This window comes from Phocoena sinus, chromosome 8, assembly GCF_008692025.1.
Source record: "Phocoena sinus isolate mPhoSin1 chromosome 8, mPhoSin1.pri, whole genome shotgun sequence".
NCBI lineage: Eukaryota > Metazoa > Chordata > Mammalia > Artiodactyla > Phocoenidae > Phocoena > Phocoena sinus.
The window spans coordinates 93,854,481-93,871,074 of NC_045770.1; the positions used below are offsets into that span (position 1 = coordinate 93,854,481).

Consider the following 16,594-nt stretch of genomic DNA (forward strand, 5'->3'; position numbering starts at 1 on the left):
TTATTATGGTACGCGGGCTCTCACTGTTGTGGCCTCTCCCATTGTGGAGCACGGGCTCTGGACGCGCAGGCTCAGTGGCCATGGCTCACGGGCCCCACCGCTCCGCGGCATGTGGGATCTTCCCGGACAGGGGCACGAACCCGTGTCCCCTGCATAGGCAGGCGGACTCTCAACCACTGTGCCACCAGGGAAGCCCAGAAAAATCCTTTTGTGTTCTTATTTTCTTCTCAACAGAAGCAGTTAGTTGCTCAAAAAATTCATATAGAAGAGAATGAGGACAGAGATACAGGACTGGAACAGAGACATAATAAAGAGGATCCAGACTGCATCAAAGCCAAGGTACCCTTAGGGGACCTAGATCTGTATGATGGCACATACATAACTTTGGAGAGCAAAGATATCAGGTAAAGAAATTCTCTTTCTAAAAATAAAGTACGTCTTCCTGAACAGACCTTACTCGAATCAATTAGAAATTATTTCTTTAATGAGAAAAAGCTTCAATCACTGTTTATTGAAATTTGAAAGTTCAAAATGTGTAGTATGTACAGAATTCTTACAAATCAATTAAAAGTATTTAATACCACAGTAGAAAATTGAACAATTTATGATAAAAAAATGTAAATGGCCAATAAACACGTGGAAAAAATATTTCTCAGTAATGATCAGATAAGTGCATACTAAGACATATTTTTCTTCTCTCAAATTGAAAAAAATGTTTAAAAATCAATAACTGGTAAAAATGTAGAAAGACTATATAGAAGTGTAAACTGGTTTAACATTTCTAGAAAGAGTTAAGCAGTGTTATATTAGCTTTTGAAAAGTCCACAGTCTTTTTCTAAAATTAATTTGTTTGTTTTTGGCTGCGTTGGGTCTTCATTGCTGTGCGTGGGCTTTCTCTAGTTGCGGCGAGTGGGGGCTACTCTTCATTGCAGTGCGCGGGCTTCTTGTTGCGGAGCACAGGCTCTAGGCATGCGGGCTTCAGTAGTTGTGGCTCACAAGTTCTAGAGCACAGGCTCAGTAGTTGTGGCGCACAGGCTTAGTTGCTCCGCGGCATGTGGGATCTTCCTGGACGAGGGCTCGAACCCATGTCCTCTGCACTGGCAGGCAGATTCTTAACCACTGTGCCACCAGGGAAGTCCAGAGTCCACAGTCTTAACGGTTTGTGACTTACCTATTTTCTCCCTAACCATTTTTTTTTTTTAAATTTATTTGACTGCTCTGGGTCTTAGTTGTGGCACGCGGGATCTTTGTTGCAGCGTGCAGGATCTTTTAGTTGCGGCATGCATGTGGGATCTTGTTCCCTGACCAGGGATTGAACCCCAGGCCCTCCCTAACTCTTGATATAACTCCTTTAAGTTGAGCTCTCAGAAAATTTTGCTCTAACAATAGCTCTATGAAAAAAGTATGCATGTTGACTAATATTGGTTGTAAAGTGAGATGCTTTGAGAATATGATTTAATTAGGGAAAAATTGGACATATCTTCACTTTTCATTCATTCATTACTTCTTGCCTCTTGATATTTTAGCCCTGAAGATTATATAGACACAGAATCTCCTGTCCCTCCAGACCCTGAGCAGCCTGATTGTACTAAAATTCTAGAACTTCCATATAGTATACATGCTTTTCAGCACTTGCGAGTAAGTAGAGAAATTTGGGGGGTTTTGTTTGTTTTCATTTTTTTCTTTAATCTCTTGCTTATACATACTCTTTTTCTTTCTTCTCTTCTTCCAAACAGCTTTATAATTTAACAAACATCTCCTATTTCTTAAAATTCCTTCAAATTAAATGCCATAAGATACCAAATTACTTGTGATTTCTATTGTCTTATAATCTCCTTTTTCTGTTTTTTTCTATTTTTTCTTCTCTTCAGGGTGTACAAGAGAGAGTTAATCTTTCTGCACCTCTACTACCTAAAGAAGATCCAATCTTCACATATCTATCTAAACGGTTAGGAAGGAGTATAGATGACATAGGTCACCTCATTCATGAAGGCCTACAGAAGGTAAGTCGTAAATGACTTAAAGAGCCCGGAGGCCCTGTGTGAACAGAAGATATTTTTCTCTCAGAAACTACCTACCTAGCTTGTTTTTGTCTAGAGAGTGATTTTAAACCATGATTACAGTAATATAAACTGTATAGTTCAAAGTTAGAGAGAAGCATTGATAATCCAGTCCCCTTTACCAGGACAAGATGCTGAAAAGTTTTATTTAAACTAATTCACGAAAAAACAAATTATAAACTAATATAAGCAACAGGGCTTATAAGCTAGATTATATATTTTGAGTGTGAAAGAACATTAACATTAGTGTCTTTGATATATGTCTACACACAGGAAATAACATAGATTATCACTGTTCTCTGAACAGGTAAAAGAATCACCACTAACAATAAAATCTTCATGTAATTTTAAGGGAACATCTACTTTAAAACAATGAAATGGGGAATTATATAACAGGACCCAAGAATTTAAAGGTATCATTCAGGATAACATATGGGAATTTAGAAAATAGTTTTTGCTCTTCTCTGTGCCTAAGGAGATTTGTAAAATGCAGGCTAGTTTCTAAGCACTATTATAGTGGTACTAAGTAAAATGTGTAATTGTAACATTTATATACAGTTTACTCAAATATATATTTATATGTTTATTCAAATGCATTATATATTATAGGATTATTTTTGTAGCTAAGTTACCTTCTTCATATTGTTTTTCTGAAGGTAATGTAAAATATTGCATCCCCAGAATTGATAAGTAATAAGGAAAAACTGGCCTGGGATTTAAGATGTCGTTCAGAGAATTGTTAGTTGAAAGTAGATCATCGTGGTAAATGCTCTATAGAAAATTAAAGTAGAGGGTAATTGAGTGGCTTCTGTAGGTTGAGCAGTTGGGGTTATCCTCTCTGGAAAGATGAAATTTAAGCTGATACTTGAATGACAAGAAGGAACCGAAAGTCAAAGATCAAGGAAGAACATTCTAGGCTGAAGAATGAACAAAGGCCCTGAAGCCTTAATGAGCTTGGTAGTATATTAGTTAGCTCAGGCTGCCGTCACAAAATACCACAGACTGTGTGACTTAAACAACAGAAATCTATTTGTCACAGTCTGGAGGCTGGAAAGTCCAAGATCATGTTGCTGGCTGATTTGGTTCCTGGTGAGTGTGTCCTCACATGGCTTCTTCTCAGTGTGTACATGGGGAGGGAGGGAGGGAGAGATAGAGAGATAAATCTTCCTCTTATAAGGGGACTGGCCCTATTGGATTTTTTTTTTTTTCCTATTGGATTTTTAACCTTTATCACCTCTTCAGGTGATATCACCTATCACCTATCACCCTATCTTCACATATAGTCACATTGAGGGTTAGGGCGTCCATATATGAATGGTTAGAGACACATTCAGTATATAACAAGTGTTATGTAATTAAATTCAGGTCAGTATGGCTGGAGCTTGGTGAGCAAAAGGGAGGATGATAGGGAATGAAGCCAAAGAAGTAGGCCAGGGCCAGGCTATGTGGGGCTCTGAAAGCCAAAGTTAGGACTTTGAATTTTAGTACAAGTGTGCTGAGAAGCTGGAGCAGAAGAGTAACATAATTTAATTAGTACTTTTTAAGGTACACTCTCAAACTTATATGGAGAAAGGACTAAAGGAGGCCAAAATTCGAAATAGACCATTAGAAGGCTAGTGCAGTAACTCAAGAGAGAGATGAAGATGGTTTGGACTAGAAGGATTGGTAGTGGAAATGGAGGAAGTTAAACTATTTCAGGAAATGTTTAGAAGTTTAGAAGCTGATTAATTAGATATGGGGAATGAAGAGAAAAAGAGGAATCAAGGGTAATTCCTTAATTTTTGGCTTGAGCAACTTGGAGGAGCAGGGTTGGGGTGAGAGAAGATGAGATAGAGTTCTATTTTGGTCAAGTTAAATCTGAAATACCTATATGAGTCTGGAATTCCAGTAGAGGTCAGAGCTGGGTATGTAGATAGAGAATAATTGTTAAGTAGGGAGTATTTGTAGCCGTGGGATTACATATGGTCATCTGGAGAGAGTAAAGTTTGAGAAGAAGTCCTGGGTCCTCCTACATTATCTATCAAGCAGAGGGTGAAGGACCAGCAGAAAAGATCCAAAGGATGTCCAGAAGGATGTGATATCCTAAGAGCCAAGGGAAAAAATGAGTTCAAAAGAGAGAGAATAATTAATAGTGACATTTGAACATTTATAGATTAGAGTGGAGATTTTATGAGAATCTTTTTTATTTTGAATTTTATTTTATTTATACAGCAGGTTATTAGTTATCTATTTTATACGTATTAGTGTATACAATGTCAATCCCATCTCCCAATTCATCACACCACCACCCCCACCGCCACTTTCCCCCCTTGGTGTACATATGTTTGTTCTCTACGTCTGTGTCTCTGTTTCAGCCCTGCAAAACCGGGTTCACGTGTACCATTTTTTCTAGGTGCCACATATATGCGTTAATTAATATATGATACTTGTTTTTCTCTTTCTGACTTACGTCACTCTATATGACAGTCTCTAGATCCATCCACGTCTCTACAAATGACCCAATTTCGTTCATTTTATGGCTGAGTAATATTCCATTGTATATATGTACCACATCTTCTTTATCCATTCATCTGTTGATGGGCATTTAGGTTGCTTCTGTGAACTGATTACTGTAAATAGTGCTGCAGTGAACATTGGGGTGCATGTATCTTTTGTTTTTTAGTTTTTTGTCTGTGAAATATATTAAAACTTGCTGATGACAGTTGGAAATCAAAACATTAAGACGTTTAACATAATAAAATGGCTGTGTTTGTGCAGATTTTTTTAAGTTATCTAAACCAATAAGAGAGAAAAATTGAAAGTAGTGAATATAATACAAATTCAAACATCAATTGAAAATAGGAGTCAGTGTGTTAAAAAAAATTAACAGATTGGTCAGGTATAAAGGAGGTCATCTTAAATTTCTAATTCTGTTAAAGTATGTACACCATAGCTGAGGTAGGGTGATGGACAATATGACCTCTTGAAGCCCTTTACAATCTTTCTTTTTTTTTAACTTAATTTTATTTTTTTATACAGCAGATCCTTTTTTTTTTTTTTTTTTTTAACATCTTTATTGGGGTATAATTGCTTTACAATGGTGTGTTAGTTTCTGCTTTACAACAAAGTGAATCAGCTATACATATACATATGTTCCCATAGGTCTTCCCTCTTGCGTCTCCCTCCCTCCCACTCTCCCCATCCCACCCTTCCAGGCTGTCACAAAGCACCGAGCTAATATCCCTGTGCCTTGCGGCTGCTTCCCCCCAGCTATCTACCTTACTACGTTTGTTAGTGTGTATATGTCCATGACTCTCTCTCGCCCTGTCAAAACTCACCCTTCCCCCCTCCCCATATCCTTAAGTCCGTTCTCCAGTAGGTCTGCGTCTTTATTCCTATCTTACCCCTAGGTTCTTCATGACATTTTTTTCCCTTAAATTCCATATATATGTGTTAGCATACGGTATTTGTCTTTTTCTTTCTGACTTACTTCACTCTGTATGACAGATTCTAGGTCTATCCATCTCATTACAAATAGCTCAATTTCATTTCTTTTTAAGGCTGAGTAATATTCCATTGTGTATATGTGCCACATCTTCTTTATCCATTCATCCGATGATGGGCGCTTAGGTTGTTTCCATTTCCTGGCTATTGTAAATAGAGCTGCAATGAACATTTTGGTACATGACTCTCTTTGAATTTTGGTTTTCTCAGGGTATATGCCAAGTAGTGGGATTGCTGGGTCATATGGTAATTCTATTTGTAGTTTTTTAAGGAACCTCCATACTGTTCTCCACAGTGGCTGAACCAATTCACATTCCACCAGCAGTGCAGAGTGTCCCTTTTCTCCACACCCTCTCCAGCATTTATTGTTTCTTGATTTTTTGAGATGGCCATTCATGACTGGTGTGAGATGATATCTCATTGTAGTTTTGATTTGCATTTCTCTAATGATTAATGATGTTGAGCATTCTTTCATGTGTTTGTTGGCATTCTGTATATCTTCTTTGGAGAAATGTCTATTTAGGTCTTCTGCCCATTTTTGGATGGGGTTGGTTGTTTTTTTGTTATTGAGCTGCATGAGCTGCTTGTAAATTTTGGAGATTAATCCTTTGTCAGTTGCTTCATTTGCAAATGTTTTCTCCCATTCTGAGGGTTGTCTTTTGGTCTTGTTATGGTTTCCTTTGCTGTGCAAAAGCTTTGAAGTTTCATTAGGTCCCATTTGTTTATTTTTGTTTTTATTTCCATTACTCTAGGAGGTGGGTCAGAAAGGATCTTGCTGTGATTTATGTCATAGAGTGTTCTTCCTATGTTTTCTTCTAAGAGTTTGATAGTTTCTGGCCTTACATTTAGGTCTTTAATCCATTTTGAGCTTATTTTTGTGTATGGTGTTAGGGAGTGATCTAATCTCATACTTTTACATGTACCTGTCCAGTTTTCCCAGCACCATTTATTGAAGAGGCTGTCCTTTCTCCACTGTACATTCCTGCCTCCTTTATCAAAGATAAGGTGTCCATATGTGCGTGGGTTTATCTCTGGGCTTTCTATCCTGTTCCACTGATCTGTCTTTCTGTTTTTGTGCCAGTACCATACTGTCTTGATTACTGTTGCTTTGTAATATAGTCTGAAGTCAGGGAGCCTTATTCCTCCAGCTCCTTTTTTCGTTCTAAAGATTGCTTTGGCTATTCGGGGTCTTTTGTGTTTCCATACAAATTGCGAAATTTTTTGTTCTAGTTCTGTGAAAAATGCCAGTGGTAGTTTGATAGGGATTGCATTGAATCTGTAGATTGCTTTGGGTAGTAGAGTCATTTTCACAATGTTGATTCTTCCCATCCAAGAACATGGTATATCTCTCCATCTATTTGTATCATCTTTAATTTCTTTCATCAGTGTCTTATAATTTTCTGCATACAGGTCTTTCGTATCCTTAGGTAGGTTTATTCCTAGATATTTTATTCTTTTTGTTGCAATGGTAAATGGGAGTGTTTTCTTGATTTCACTTTCAGATTTTTCATCATTAGTATATAGGAATGCCAGAGATTTCTGTGCATTAATTTTGTATCCTGCTACTTTACCAAATTCATTGATTAGCTCTAGTAGTTTTCTGGTAGCATCTTTAGGATTCTCTATGTATAGTATCATGTCATCTGCAAACAGTGACAGCTTTACTTCTTCTTTTCCGATTTGGATTCCTTTTATTTCCTTTTCTTCTCTGATTGCTGTGGCTAAAACTTCCAAAACTATGTTGAATAAGAGTGGTGAGAGTGGGCAACCTTGTCTTGTTCCTGATCTTAGTGGAAATGCTTTCAGTTTTTCACCATTGAGGATGATGTTTGCTGTGGGCTTGTCATATATGGCTTTTATTATGTTTAGGAAAGTTCCCTCTATGCCTATTTTCTGGAGGGTTTTTATCATAAATGGGTGTTGAATTTTGTCGAAAGCTTTCTCTGCATCTATTGAGATGATCATATGGTTTTTCTCCTTCAATTTGTTAATATAGTTTATCACATTGATAGATGTGCGTATATTGAAGAATCCTTGCATTCCTGGAATAAACCCCACTTGATCATGGTGTATGATCCTTTTAATGTGCTGTTGGATTCTGTTTGCTAGTATTTTGTTGAGGATTTTTGCATCTATGTTCATCAGTGATATTGGCCTGTAGTTTTCTTTCTTTGTGACATCCTTGTCTGGTTTTGGTATCAAGGTGATGGTGGCTTCGTAGAAGGAATTTGGGAGTGTTCCTCCCTCTGCTATATTTTGGAAGAGTTTGAGAAGGATAGGTGTTAGCTCTTCTCTAAACGTTTGATAGAATTCACCTGTGAAGCCATCTGGTCCTGGGTTTTTGTTTGTTGGAAGGTTTTTAATCACAGTTTCAATTTCAGTGCTTGTGATTGGTCTGTTCATATTTTCTATTTCTTCCTGATTCAGTCTTGGCAGGTTGTGCATTTCTAAGAATTTGTCCATTTCTTCCAGATTGTCCATTTTATTGGCATAGAGTTGCTTGTAGTAATCTCTCATGATTTTTTTTATTTCTGCAGTGTCAGTTGTTACTTCTCCTTTTTCATTTCTAATTCTATTGATTTGAGTCTTCTCCCTTTTTTTCTTGATGAGTCTGGCTAGTGGTTTATCTATTTTTGTTTATCTTCTCAAAGAACCAGCTTTTAGTTTTATTGATCTTTGCTATTGTTTCCTTCATTTCTTTTTCATTTATTTCTGATCTGATTTTTATGATTTCTTTCCTTCTGCTAGCTTTGGGGTTTTTTTGTTCTTCTTTCTCTAATTGCTTGAGGTGCAAGGTTAGGTTGTTTATTCGAGATGTTTCCTGCTTCTTAAGGTGGGCTTGTATTGCTATAAACTTCCCCCTTAGAACTGCTTTTGCTGCATCCCATAGGTTTTGGGTCGTTGTGTCTCCATTGTCATTTGTTTCTAGGTATTTTTTTATTTCCTCTTTGATTTCTTCAGTGATCACTTCATTATTAAGTAGTGTATTGTTTAGCCTCCATGTGTTTGTATTTTTTACAGATCTTTTCCTGTAATTGATATCTATTCTCATGGCGTTGTGGTCGGAAAAGATACTTGATACAATTTCAGTTTTCTTAAATTTACCAAGGCTTGATTTGTGACCCAAGATATGATCTATCCTGGAGAATGTTCCATGAGCACTTGAGAAAAATGTGTATTCTGTTGTTTTTGGATGAAGTGTCCTATAAATATCAATTAAGTCCATCTTGTTTAATGTATCATTTAAAGCTTGTGTTTCCTTATTTATTTTCATTTTGGATGATCTGTCCATGGGTGAAAGTGGGGTGTTAAAGTCCCCTACTATGAATGTGTTACTGTTGATCTCCCCTTTTATGGTTGTTAGTATTTGCCTTATGTATTGAGGTGCTCCTATGTTGGGTGCATAAATATTACAATTGTTATATCTTCTTCTTGGATCGATCCCTTGATCATTATGTAGTGTCCTTCTTTGTCCCTTTTAATAGTCCTTATTTTAAAGTCTATTTTGTCTGATATGAGAATTGCTACTCCAGCTTTCTTTTGGTTTCCATTTGCATGGAATATCTTTTTCCATCCCCTTACTTTCAGTCTGTATGTGTCTCTAGTTCTGAAGTGGGTCTCTTGTAGACAGCATATATAAGGGTCTTGTTTTTGTATCCATTCAGCCAATCTGTGTCTTTTGGTGGGAGCATTTAGTCCATTTACATTTAAGGTAATTATTGATATGTATGTTCCTATTTCCATTTTATATATTGTTTTGGGTTCGCTACTATAGGTCATTTCCTTCTCTTGTGTTTCGTGTCTAGAGAAGTTCCTTTAGCATTTGTTGTAAAGCTGGTTTGGTGGTGCTGAACTCTCTCAGCTTTTGCTTGTCTGTAAAGGTTTTAATTTCTCCATCAAATGTGAATGAGATCCTTGCTGGGTAGAGTAGTCTTGGTTTCAGGCTATTCTCCTTCATCACTTTCAGTATGTCCTGCCACTCCCTTCTGGCTTGTAGGGTTTCTGCTGAGAGATCAGCTGTTAACCTTATGGGGATTCCCTTGTGTGTTATTTGTTGTTTTTCCCTTGCTGCTTTTAATATGCTTTCTTTGTATTTAATTTTTGACAGTTTGATTAATATGTGTCTTGGCGTGTTTCTCGTATTTATCCTGTATGGGACCCTCTGTGCTTCCTGGACTTGATTAACTATTTCCTTTCCCATATTAGGGAAGTTTTCAACTATAATCTCTTCAAATATTTTCTCAGTCCCTTTCTTTCTTTCTTCTTCTTCTGGAACCCCTATAATTCGAATGTTGGTGCGTTTCATGTTGTCCCAGAGGTCTCTGAGACTGTCCTCAGTTCTTTTCATTCTTTTTTCTTTATTCTGCTCTGCAGTAGTTATTTCCACTACTTTATCTTCCAGGTCACTTATCCGTTCTTCTGCCTCAGTTATTCTGCTATTGATCCTATCTAGAGTGATTTTAATTTCATTTATTGCATTGTTCATCGTTGCTTGTTTCATCTTTAGTTCTTGTAGGTCCTTGTTAACTGTTTCTTGCATTTTGTCCATTCTACTTCCAAGATTTCGGATCATCCTTACTATCATTATTCTGAATTCTTTTTCAGGTAGATTGCCTATTTCCTCTTCATTTGTTAGGTCTGGTGGGTTTTTATCTTGCTCCTTCATCTGCTGTGTGTTTTTCTGTCTTCTCATTTTTGCTTATCTTACTGTGTTTGGGGTCTCCTTTTTGCAGGCTGCAGGTTCGTAGTTGCTGTTGTTTTTGATGTCTGTCTCCAGTGGCTAAGGTTGTTTCAGTGGGTTGCGTAGGCTTCCTGGTGGAGGGGACTAGTGCCTGTGTTGTGCTGGATGAGGCTGGATCTTGTCTCTCTAGTGGGCAGGTTCACGTCTGGTGGTGTGTTTTGGGGTGTCTGTGGCCTTATTATGATTTTAGGCAGCCTCTCTGCTAATGGGTGGGGTTGTGTTCCTGTTTTGCTAGTTGTTTGGCATAGGTTGTCCAGCACTGTGGCTTGCTGGTCGTTGAGTGAAGCTGGGTGCTGGTGTTAAGATGGAGGTCTCTGGGAGATTTCCGCTGTTCAATATTATGTGGAGCTGGGAGGTCTCTTGTTGACCAGTGACCTGAAGTTGGCTCTCCTACCTCAGAGGCAGAGCCCTGACTCCTGGCTGGAGCACCAAGAGCCTTTCATCCACACGGCTCAGAATAAAAGGGAGAAAAAGTAGAGAGAATTAGTAGAAGTATGAGGAAAGAAAGAAGGAAAGGAGGAAAGGAAGGAAGGAAGAAAGAAGCAAAGAAGGAAAGAAAGGAGGGAGGGAGGGAGGGAGGAAGGAAGGAAGGAGGGAAAGAAGGAAAAAAAGACAGAAAGATGATACAGTAAAAATAAAATAAAGTATAATATAGTTATTGAATTAAAAAATATTTAGAAAAAAAAAGGGACGGATAGAACCTTAGGACAAATGTTGGAAGCAAAGCTATACAGAGAAAATCTTACACAGAAGCATACACATACACCTTCACAAAAAGAGGTAAAGGGGGAAAAATCATAAATCCTGCTCCCTGAGACCACCTCCTCAATTTGGGGTGATTCGTTGTCTAAAGGAGGGAGGGAAGGAAGGAAAGAAAGAAAGAACGAAGGTAAAGTATAATAAAGTTATTACAATTAAACTTAATTATTAAGAAAAAGAATTTTTAAAAAAAAGTCATGGACGGATAGAGCCCTAGGACAAATGGTGGAAGCTAGAGTATACAGACTAGATGTCACACAGGAGCATACACGTACACCTTCACAAAAAGAGGAAAAGGGAAAAAAATCATAGATTTCGCTCCTAAATTCCACCTCTTCAATTTGGGATCATTCCTTGTCTATTCAGGTATTCCACAGATGCAGGGTATATCAAGTTGATTGTGGAGCTTTAATCCGCTGCTTCTGTGGCTGCTGGGAGAGATTTCCCTTTCTCTTCTTTGTTTTCACAGCTCACAGGAGCTCAGCTTTGGATTTGGCCCTGCCTCTGCGTGTAGGTCGCTGGAGGGCGTCTGTTTTTTCGCTCAGACAGGACGGGGTTAAAGGAGCCGCTGATTCGGGGCCTCCGGCTCACTCAGGCCGGGGGTTGGGGGATGGGGGTAGGAGGGGCACTGCGTGCGGGGCGGGCCTGCGGCGGCAGAGGCAGCGTGACGTTGCGGCAGAGGCCGGCGTGACGTTGCACCAGCCTGAGGCCCGCCGTGCGCTGTCCCGGGGAAGTTGTCCCTGGATCCCGGGAACCTGGCAGTGGCGGGCTGCACAGGCTCCGCGGAAGAGGGGTGTGGAGAGTGACCTGTGCTCGCACACAGGCCCCTTGGTGGCGGCAGCAGCAGCCTTAGCGTCTCCCGCCCGTCTCTGGGGTCCGCGGTTTTAGCCGCGGCTCGCGCCCGTCTCTGGGGTTTGCGTTTTCAGCCGCGGCTCGCGCCCGTCTCGGGGGCTCGCGCCCTCAGCCGCGGCTCACGCCCGTCTCTGGGGTTCGCGCTTTTAGCCGCGGCTCGCGCCCGTCTCTGGAGTTCCTTTAAGCAGCGCTCTTAGACCCCTCTCCTCGCGCACCAGGAGACAAAGAGGGAAGAAAAAGTCTCTTGCCTCTTCGGCCGGTGCAGGCTTTTCCCCGAACTCCCTCCCGGCTAGTCGTGGTGCACTAACCCCTTCAGGCTATGTTCAAGCCGCCAACCCCAGTCCTCTCCCTGAGCTCCGTCCAAAACCAAAACCCGAGCCTCAGCTCGCAGCCCCGCCCGCCCCGGTGGGTGAGCAGCAAGCCTCTCGGGTTGGTGAGTGCTGGTCGGCACCGATCGTCTGTGCAGGAATCTCCCCGCTTTGCCCTCTGCACCCGTCGCTGTGCACTACTCCGCGGTCCCGAAACTCCCCCCTCTGCCTCCCGCAGTCTCCGCCCGCGGAGGGGCTTCCTAGTGTGTGGAAACTTTTCCTCCTTCACAGCTCCCTCCCACTGGTGCAGGTGCCGTCCTTATTCTTTTGTCTCTGTTTTTTCTTTTGCCCTACCCAGTTACGTGGGAGTTTCTTGCCTTTTGGGAGGTCTGAGGTCTTCTGCCAGCCTTCAGTAGGAGTTCTGTAGGAGTTGTTCCACGTGTGGATGTATTTCTGGTGTATCCGTGGGGAGGAAGGCGATCTCCGCGTCTTACTCTTCCGCCATCTTCAAGGTCCCCCCCCAATCTCCCAGCAGATCCTTATTAGTCATCAGTTTTATACACATCAGTGTATACATGTCAATCCCAATCACCCAGTTCATCACACCCCCACCCCCGCCGCTGCTTTCCCCCCTGGGTGTCCATATGTTTGTTCTTCACATCTGTGTTTCAGTTTCTGCCCTGCAAACCGGTTCATCTGTACCATTTTTCTAGGTTCCACATATATGCGTTAATATATGATATTTGTTTTTCTCTTTCTGACTTACTTCACTCTGTATGATAGTCTCTAGATCCATCCACGTCTCTAGGGATGACCCAATTACGTTCCTTTTTATGGCTGAGTAATATTCCATTGTATATATGTACCACATCTTCTTTAGCCATTCGTCTGTCGATGGGCATTTAGGTTGCTTCCATGACCTGGCTATTGTAAATAGTGCTGCAAGGAACATTGGGTTGCATGTGTCTTCTTGAATTATAGTTTTCTCTGGGTATATGCCCAGTAGTGGGATCGCTGGATCATATGGTAATTCTATTTTTAGTTTTTTAAGGAACCTCCATACTGTTCTCCCAGTGGCTGTATCAATTTACATTGCCACCAACAGTGCAAGAGGGTTCCCTTTTCTCTGCACCCTCTCCAGCATTTGTTGTTTGTAGATTTTCTGATGATGCCCATTCTAACTGGTGTGAGGTGATACCTCATTGTAGTTTTCATATGCATTTCTCTAATAATTAGTGATGTTGAGCAGCTTTTCATGTGCTTCTCGGCCATCTGTATGTCTTCTTTGGAGAAATGTCTATTTAGGTCTTCTGCCCATTTTTGGATTGGGTTGTTTGTTTTTTAATATCGAGCTGCATGAGCTGTTTATATATTTTGGAGCTTAATCCTTTGTCCGTTGATTCGTTTGCAAATATTTTCTCCCATTCTGAGGGTTGTCTTTTCGTCTTGTTTGTAGCTTCCTTTGCTTTGCAAAAGCTTTGAAGTTTCGTTAGGTCCCATTTGTTTATTTTTGTTTTTATTTCCATTACTCTAGGAGGTGGATCAAAAAAGATCTTGCTGTGATTTATGTCAAGTAGTGTTCTTCCTATGTTTTCCTCTAAGAGTTTTATAGTGTCTGGTCTTACATTTAGGTCTCTAATCCATTTTGAGTTTATCTTTGTGTATGGTGTTAGGGAGTGTTCTAATTTCATTCCTTTACATGTAGCTGTCCAGTTTTCCCAGCACCACTTACTGAAGAGACTGTCTTTTCTCCATTGTGTATCCTTGCCTCCTTTGTCATAGATTAGTTGACCATAGGTGTATGGGTTTATCTCTGGGCATTCTATCCTGTTCCATTGATCTATATTTCTAATTTTGTACCAGTACCATATTATCTTGATTACTGTAGCCTTGTAGTATTGTCTCTAGTCAGAGAGTCTGATTCCTCCAGCTCCATTTTTTTCCCTCAAGACTGCTTTGGCTATTCAGGGTCTTTTGTTCCTCCATACAAATTTTAAGAGTTTTTTTTTTCTAGTTCTGTAAAAAATACCACTGGTAATTTGATAGGGATTGCATTGAATCTGTAGGTTGCTTTGGGTAGTATAGTCATATTCACAATATTGAGTCTTCCAATTCAAGACCATGGTATATCTCTCCATCTGTTTGTGTCATCGTTGATTTCTTTCATCAGTGTCTTATAGTTTTCTGAGTACAGTTCTTTTACCTCCTTAGGTAGGTTTAGTCCTAGGTATTTTATTCTTTTTCTTGCAGTGGTGATTGGAATTGTTTCCTTAATTCCTCTTTCTGATCTTTTGTTGTTAGTGTATAGGAATGCAAGAGATTTCTGTGCATTAATTATGTATCCTGCAACTTTACCAAGTTCATTGATTAGCTCTAGTAGTTTTCTGGTGGCATCTTTAGGATTCTCTATGTATATATCATGTCATCTGCAAACAATGACAGTTTTACTTCATTCCCAATTTGTATTCCATTTATTTCTTTTTCTTCTCTGATTGCCATGGCTAGGACTTCCAAAACTATGTTGAATAATAGTGGCGAGAGTGGACATCCATGTCTTGTTCCTGAGCTTAGAGGAAATGCTTTCAGTTTTTCACCATTGAGAATGATGTTTGCTGTGGGTTTGTCATATATGGCCTTTATTATGTTGAGGTAGGTTCCCTTTGTGCCCACTTTCTGGAGAGTTTTTATGATAAATGGGTGCTGAATTTTGTCATAAGCTTTTTCTGCGTCTATTAATATGATCATATGGTTCTTGTTCTTTAATTTGTTAATATAGTGTATCACATTGATTGATTTGCATATATTGAAGAATCCTTGCATCCCTGGGATAAATCCCACTTGATCATGGTGTATGATGCTTTTAATGTGTTGTTGGATTCTGTTTGCTAGTATTTTGTTGAGGATTTTTGCATCTATATTCATCAGTGATATTGGTCTGTAAGTTTCTTTTTTGGTACTATCTCTGTCTGATTTTGGTATCAGGGTGATGGTGGCCTCATAGAATGTGTTTGGGAGTGTCCCTTCCTCTGCAATTTTTTGGAAGAGCTTGAGAAGGATGGGTGTTAGCTCTTCTCTAAATGTTTCATAGAATTCACCTGTGAAGCCATCTGGTCCTGGTCTTTTGTTTGTTGGAAGATTTTTAATCACAGTTTCAATTTCATTACTTGTGACTGGTCTCTTCATATTTTCTGTTTCTTCCTGGTTCAGTCTTGGAAGGTTATACCTTTCTAAGAATTTGTCCATTTCTTCCAGGTTGTCCATTTTATTGGCATAGAGTTGCTTGTAGTAGTCTCTTAGGATGGTTTGCATTTCTGTGGTGTCTGTTGTAACTTCTCTTTTATCATTTCTAATTTTATTGATTTGAGTCCTCTCCCGATTTTTCTTGATGAGTCTGGGTAATGGCTTATCAATTTTGTTTATCTTCTGAAAGAACCAGCTTTTAGTTTTATTGATCTTTGCTATTGTTTCCTTTGTTTCTATTTTATTTATTTCTGCTCTGATCTTTATGATTTCTTTCCTTCTACTAGCTTTTGGTTTTGTTTGTTCTTCTTTCTCTAGTTCCTTTGGGTGTAAGGTTAGATTTTTTGTTTGAGATTTTTCTTGTTTCTTGAGGTAGGCTTGTATAGCTATAAACTTCCCTCTTAGAACTGCTTTTGCTGCATCCCATAGATTTTGGATCTTCGTGCTTTCATTGTCACTTGTCTTCAGGTATTTTTTGGTTTCCTCTTTGAATTCTTCAGTGATCTCTTGGTTATTTAGTAACGTATTGTTTAGCTTCCATTTGTTTGTGTTTTTTACGTTTTTTTTCCCCTGTAACTGATTTCTAATCTCATAGCATTGTTGTCAGAAAAGATGCTTGATATGATTTCAATTTTCTTAAATTTACCGAGGCTTGATTTGTGACCCAAGATGTGATCTATCCTGGAGAATGTTCCATGTGCACTTGAGAAGAAAGTGTAATCTGCTGTTTTTGGATGGAAAGTCCTGTAAATATCAATTAAATATATCTGTTCCATTGTGTCATTTAAAGCTTCTGTTTCCTTATTAATTTTTTGTCTGGTTGATCTGTCCATTGGTGTAAGTGAGGTTTTAAAATCCCCCACTATTATTGTGTTACTGTCGATTTCCTTTTTTATAGCTGTTAGCAGTTGCCTTATGTATTGAGGTGCTACCATGTTGGGTGCATATATATTTATAATTGTTATATCTTCTTCTTGGATTGATCCCTTGATCTTATATAGTGTCCTTCCTTGTCTCTTGTGACAATCTTTTTTTTAAAGTCTCTTTTACCTGATATGAGTATTGCTACTCCAGCTTTCTTTTGATTTCCATTTGCATGGAATATCTTTTTCTATCCCCTCACTTTCAGTCTGTATGTGTCCCTAGGTCTG

At 39.3% G+C, this 16,594-nt stretch overlaps 1 protein-coding gene across 6 annotated transcripts in view; it reads left to right on the forward strand.

The window, feature by feature from the left end:
• TTC17 (tetratricopeptide repeat domain 17) overlaps window positions 1-16,594 on the forward strand; it is a 167,884-nt gene that overhangs the window by 40,541 nt on the left and 110,749 nt on the right. For 5 of the 6 annotated variants that reach the window (XM_032640185.1, XM_032640183.1, XM_032640186.1 and 2 more), the window contains exons 3-5: window positions 235-404; window positions 1,527-1,638; window positions 1,872-2,003. In XM_032640185.1, the coding sequence (XP_032496076.1) occupies window positions 235-404; window positions 1,527-1,638; window positions 1,872-2,003 (414 nt within the window). The remainder of the gene's footprint in view (window positions 1-234; window positions 405-1,526; window positions 1,639-1,871; window positions 2,004-16,594) is intronic. The other variant, XM_032640187.1, reaches the window with a different exon arrangement.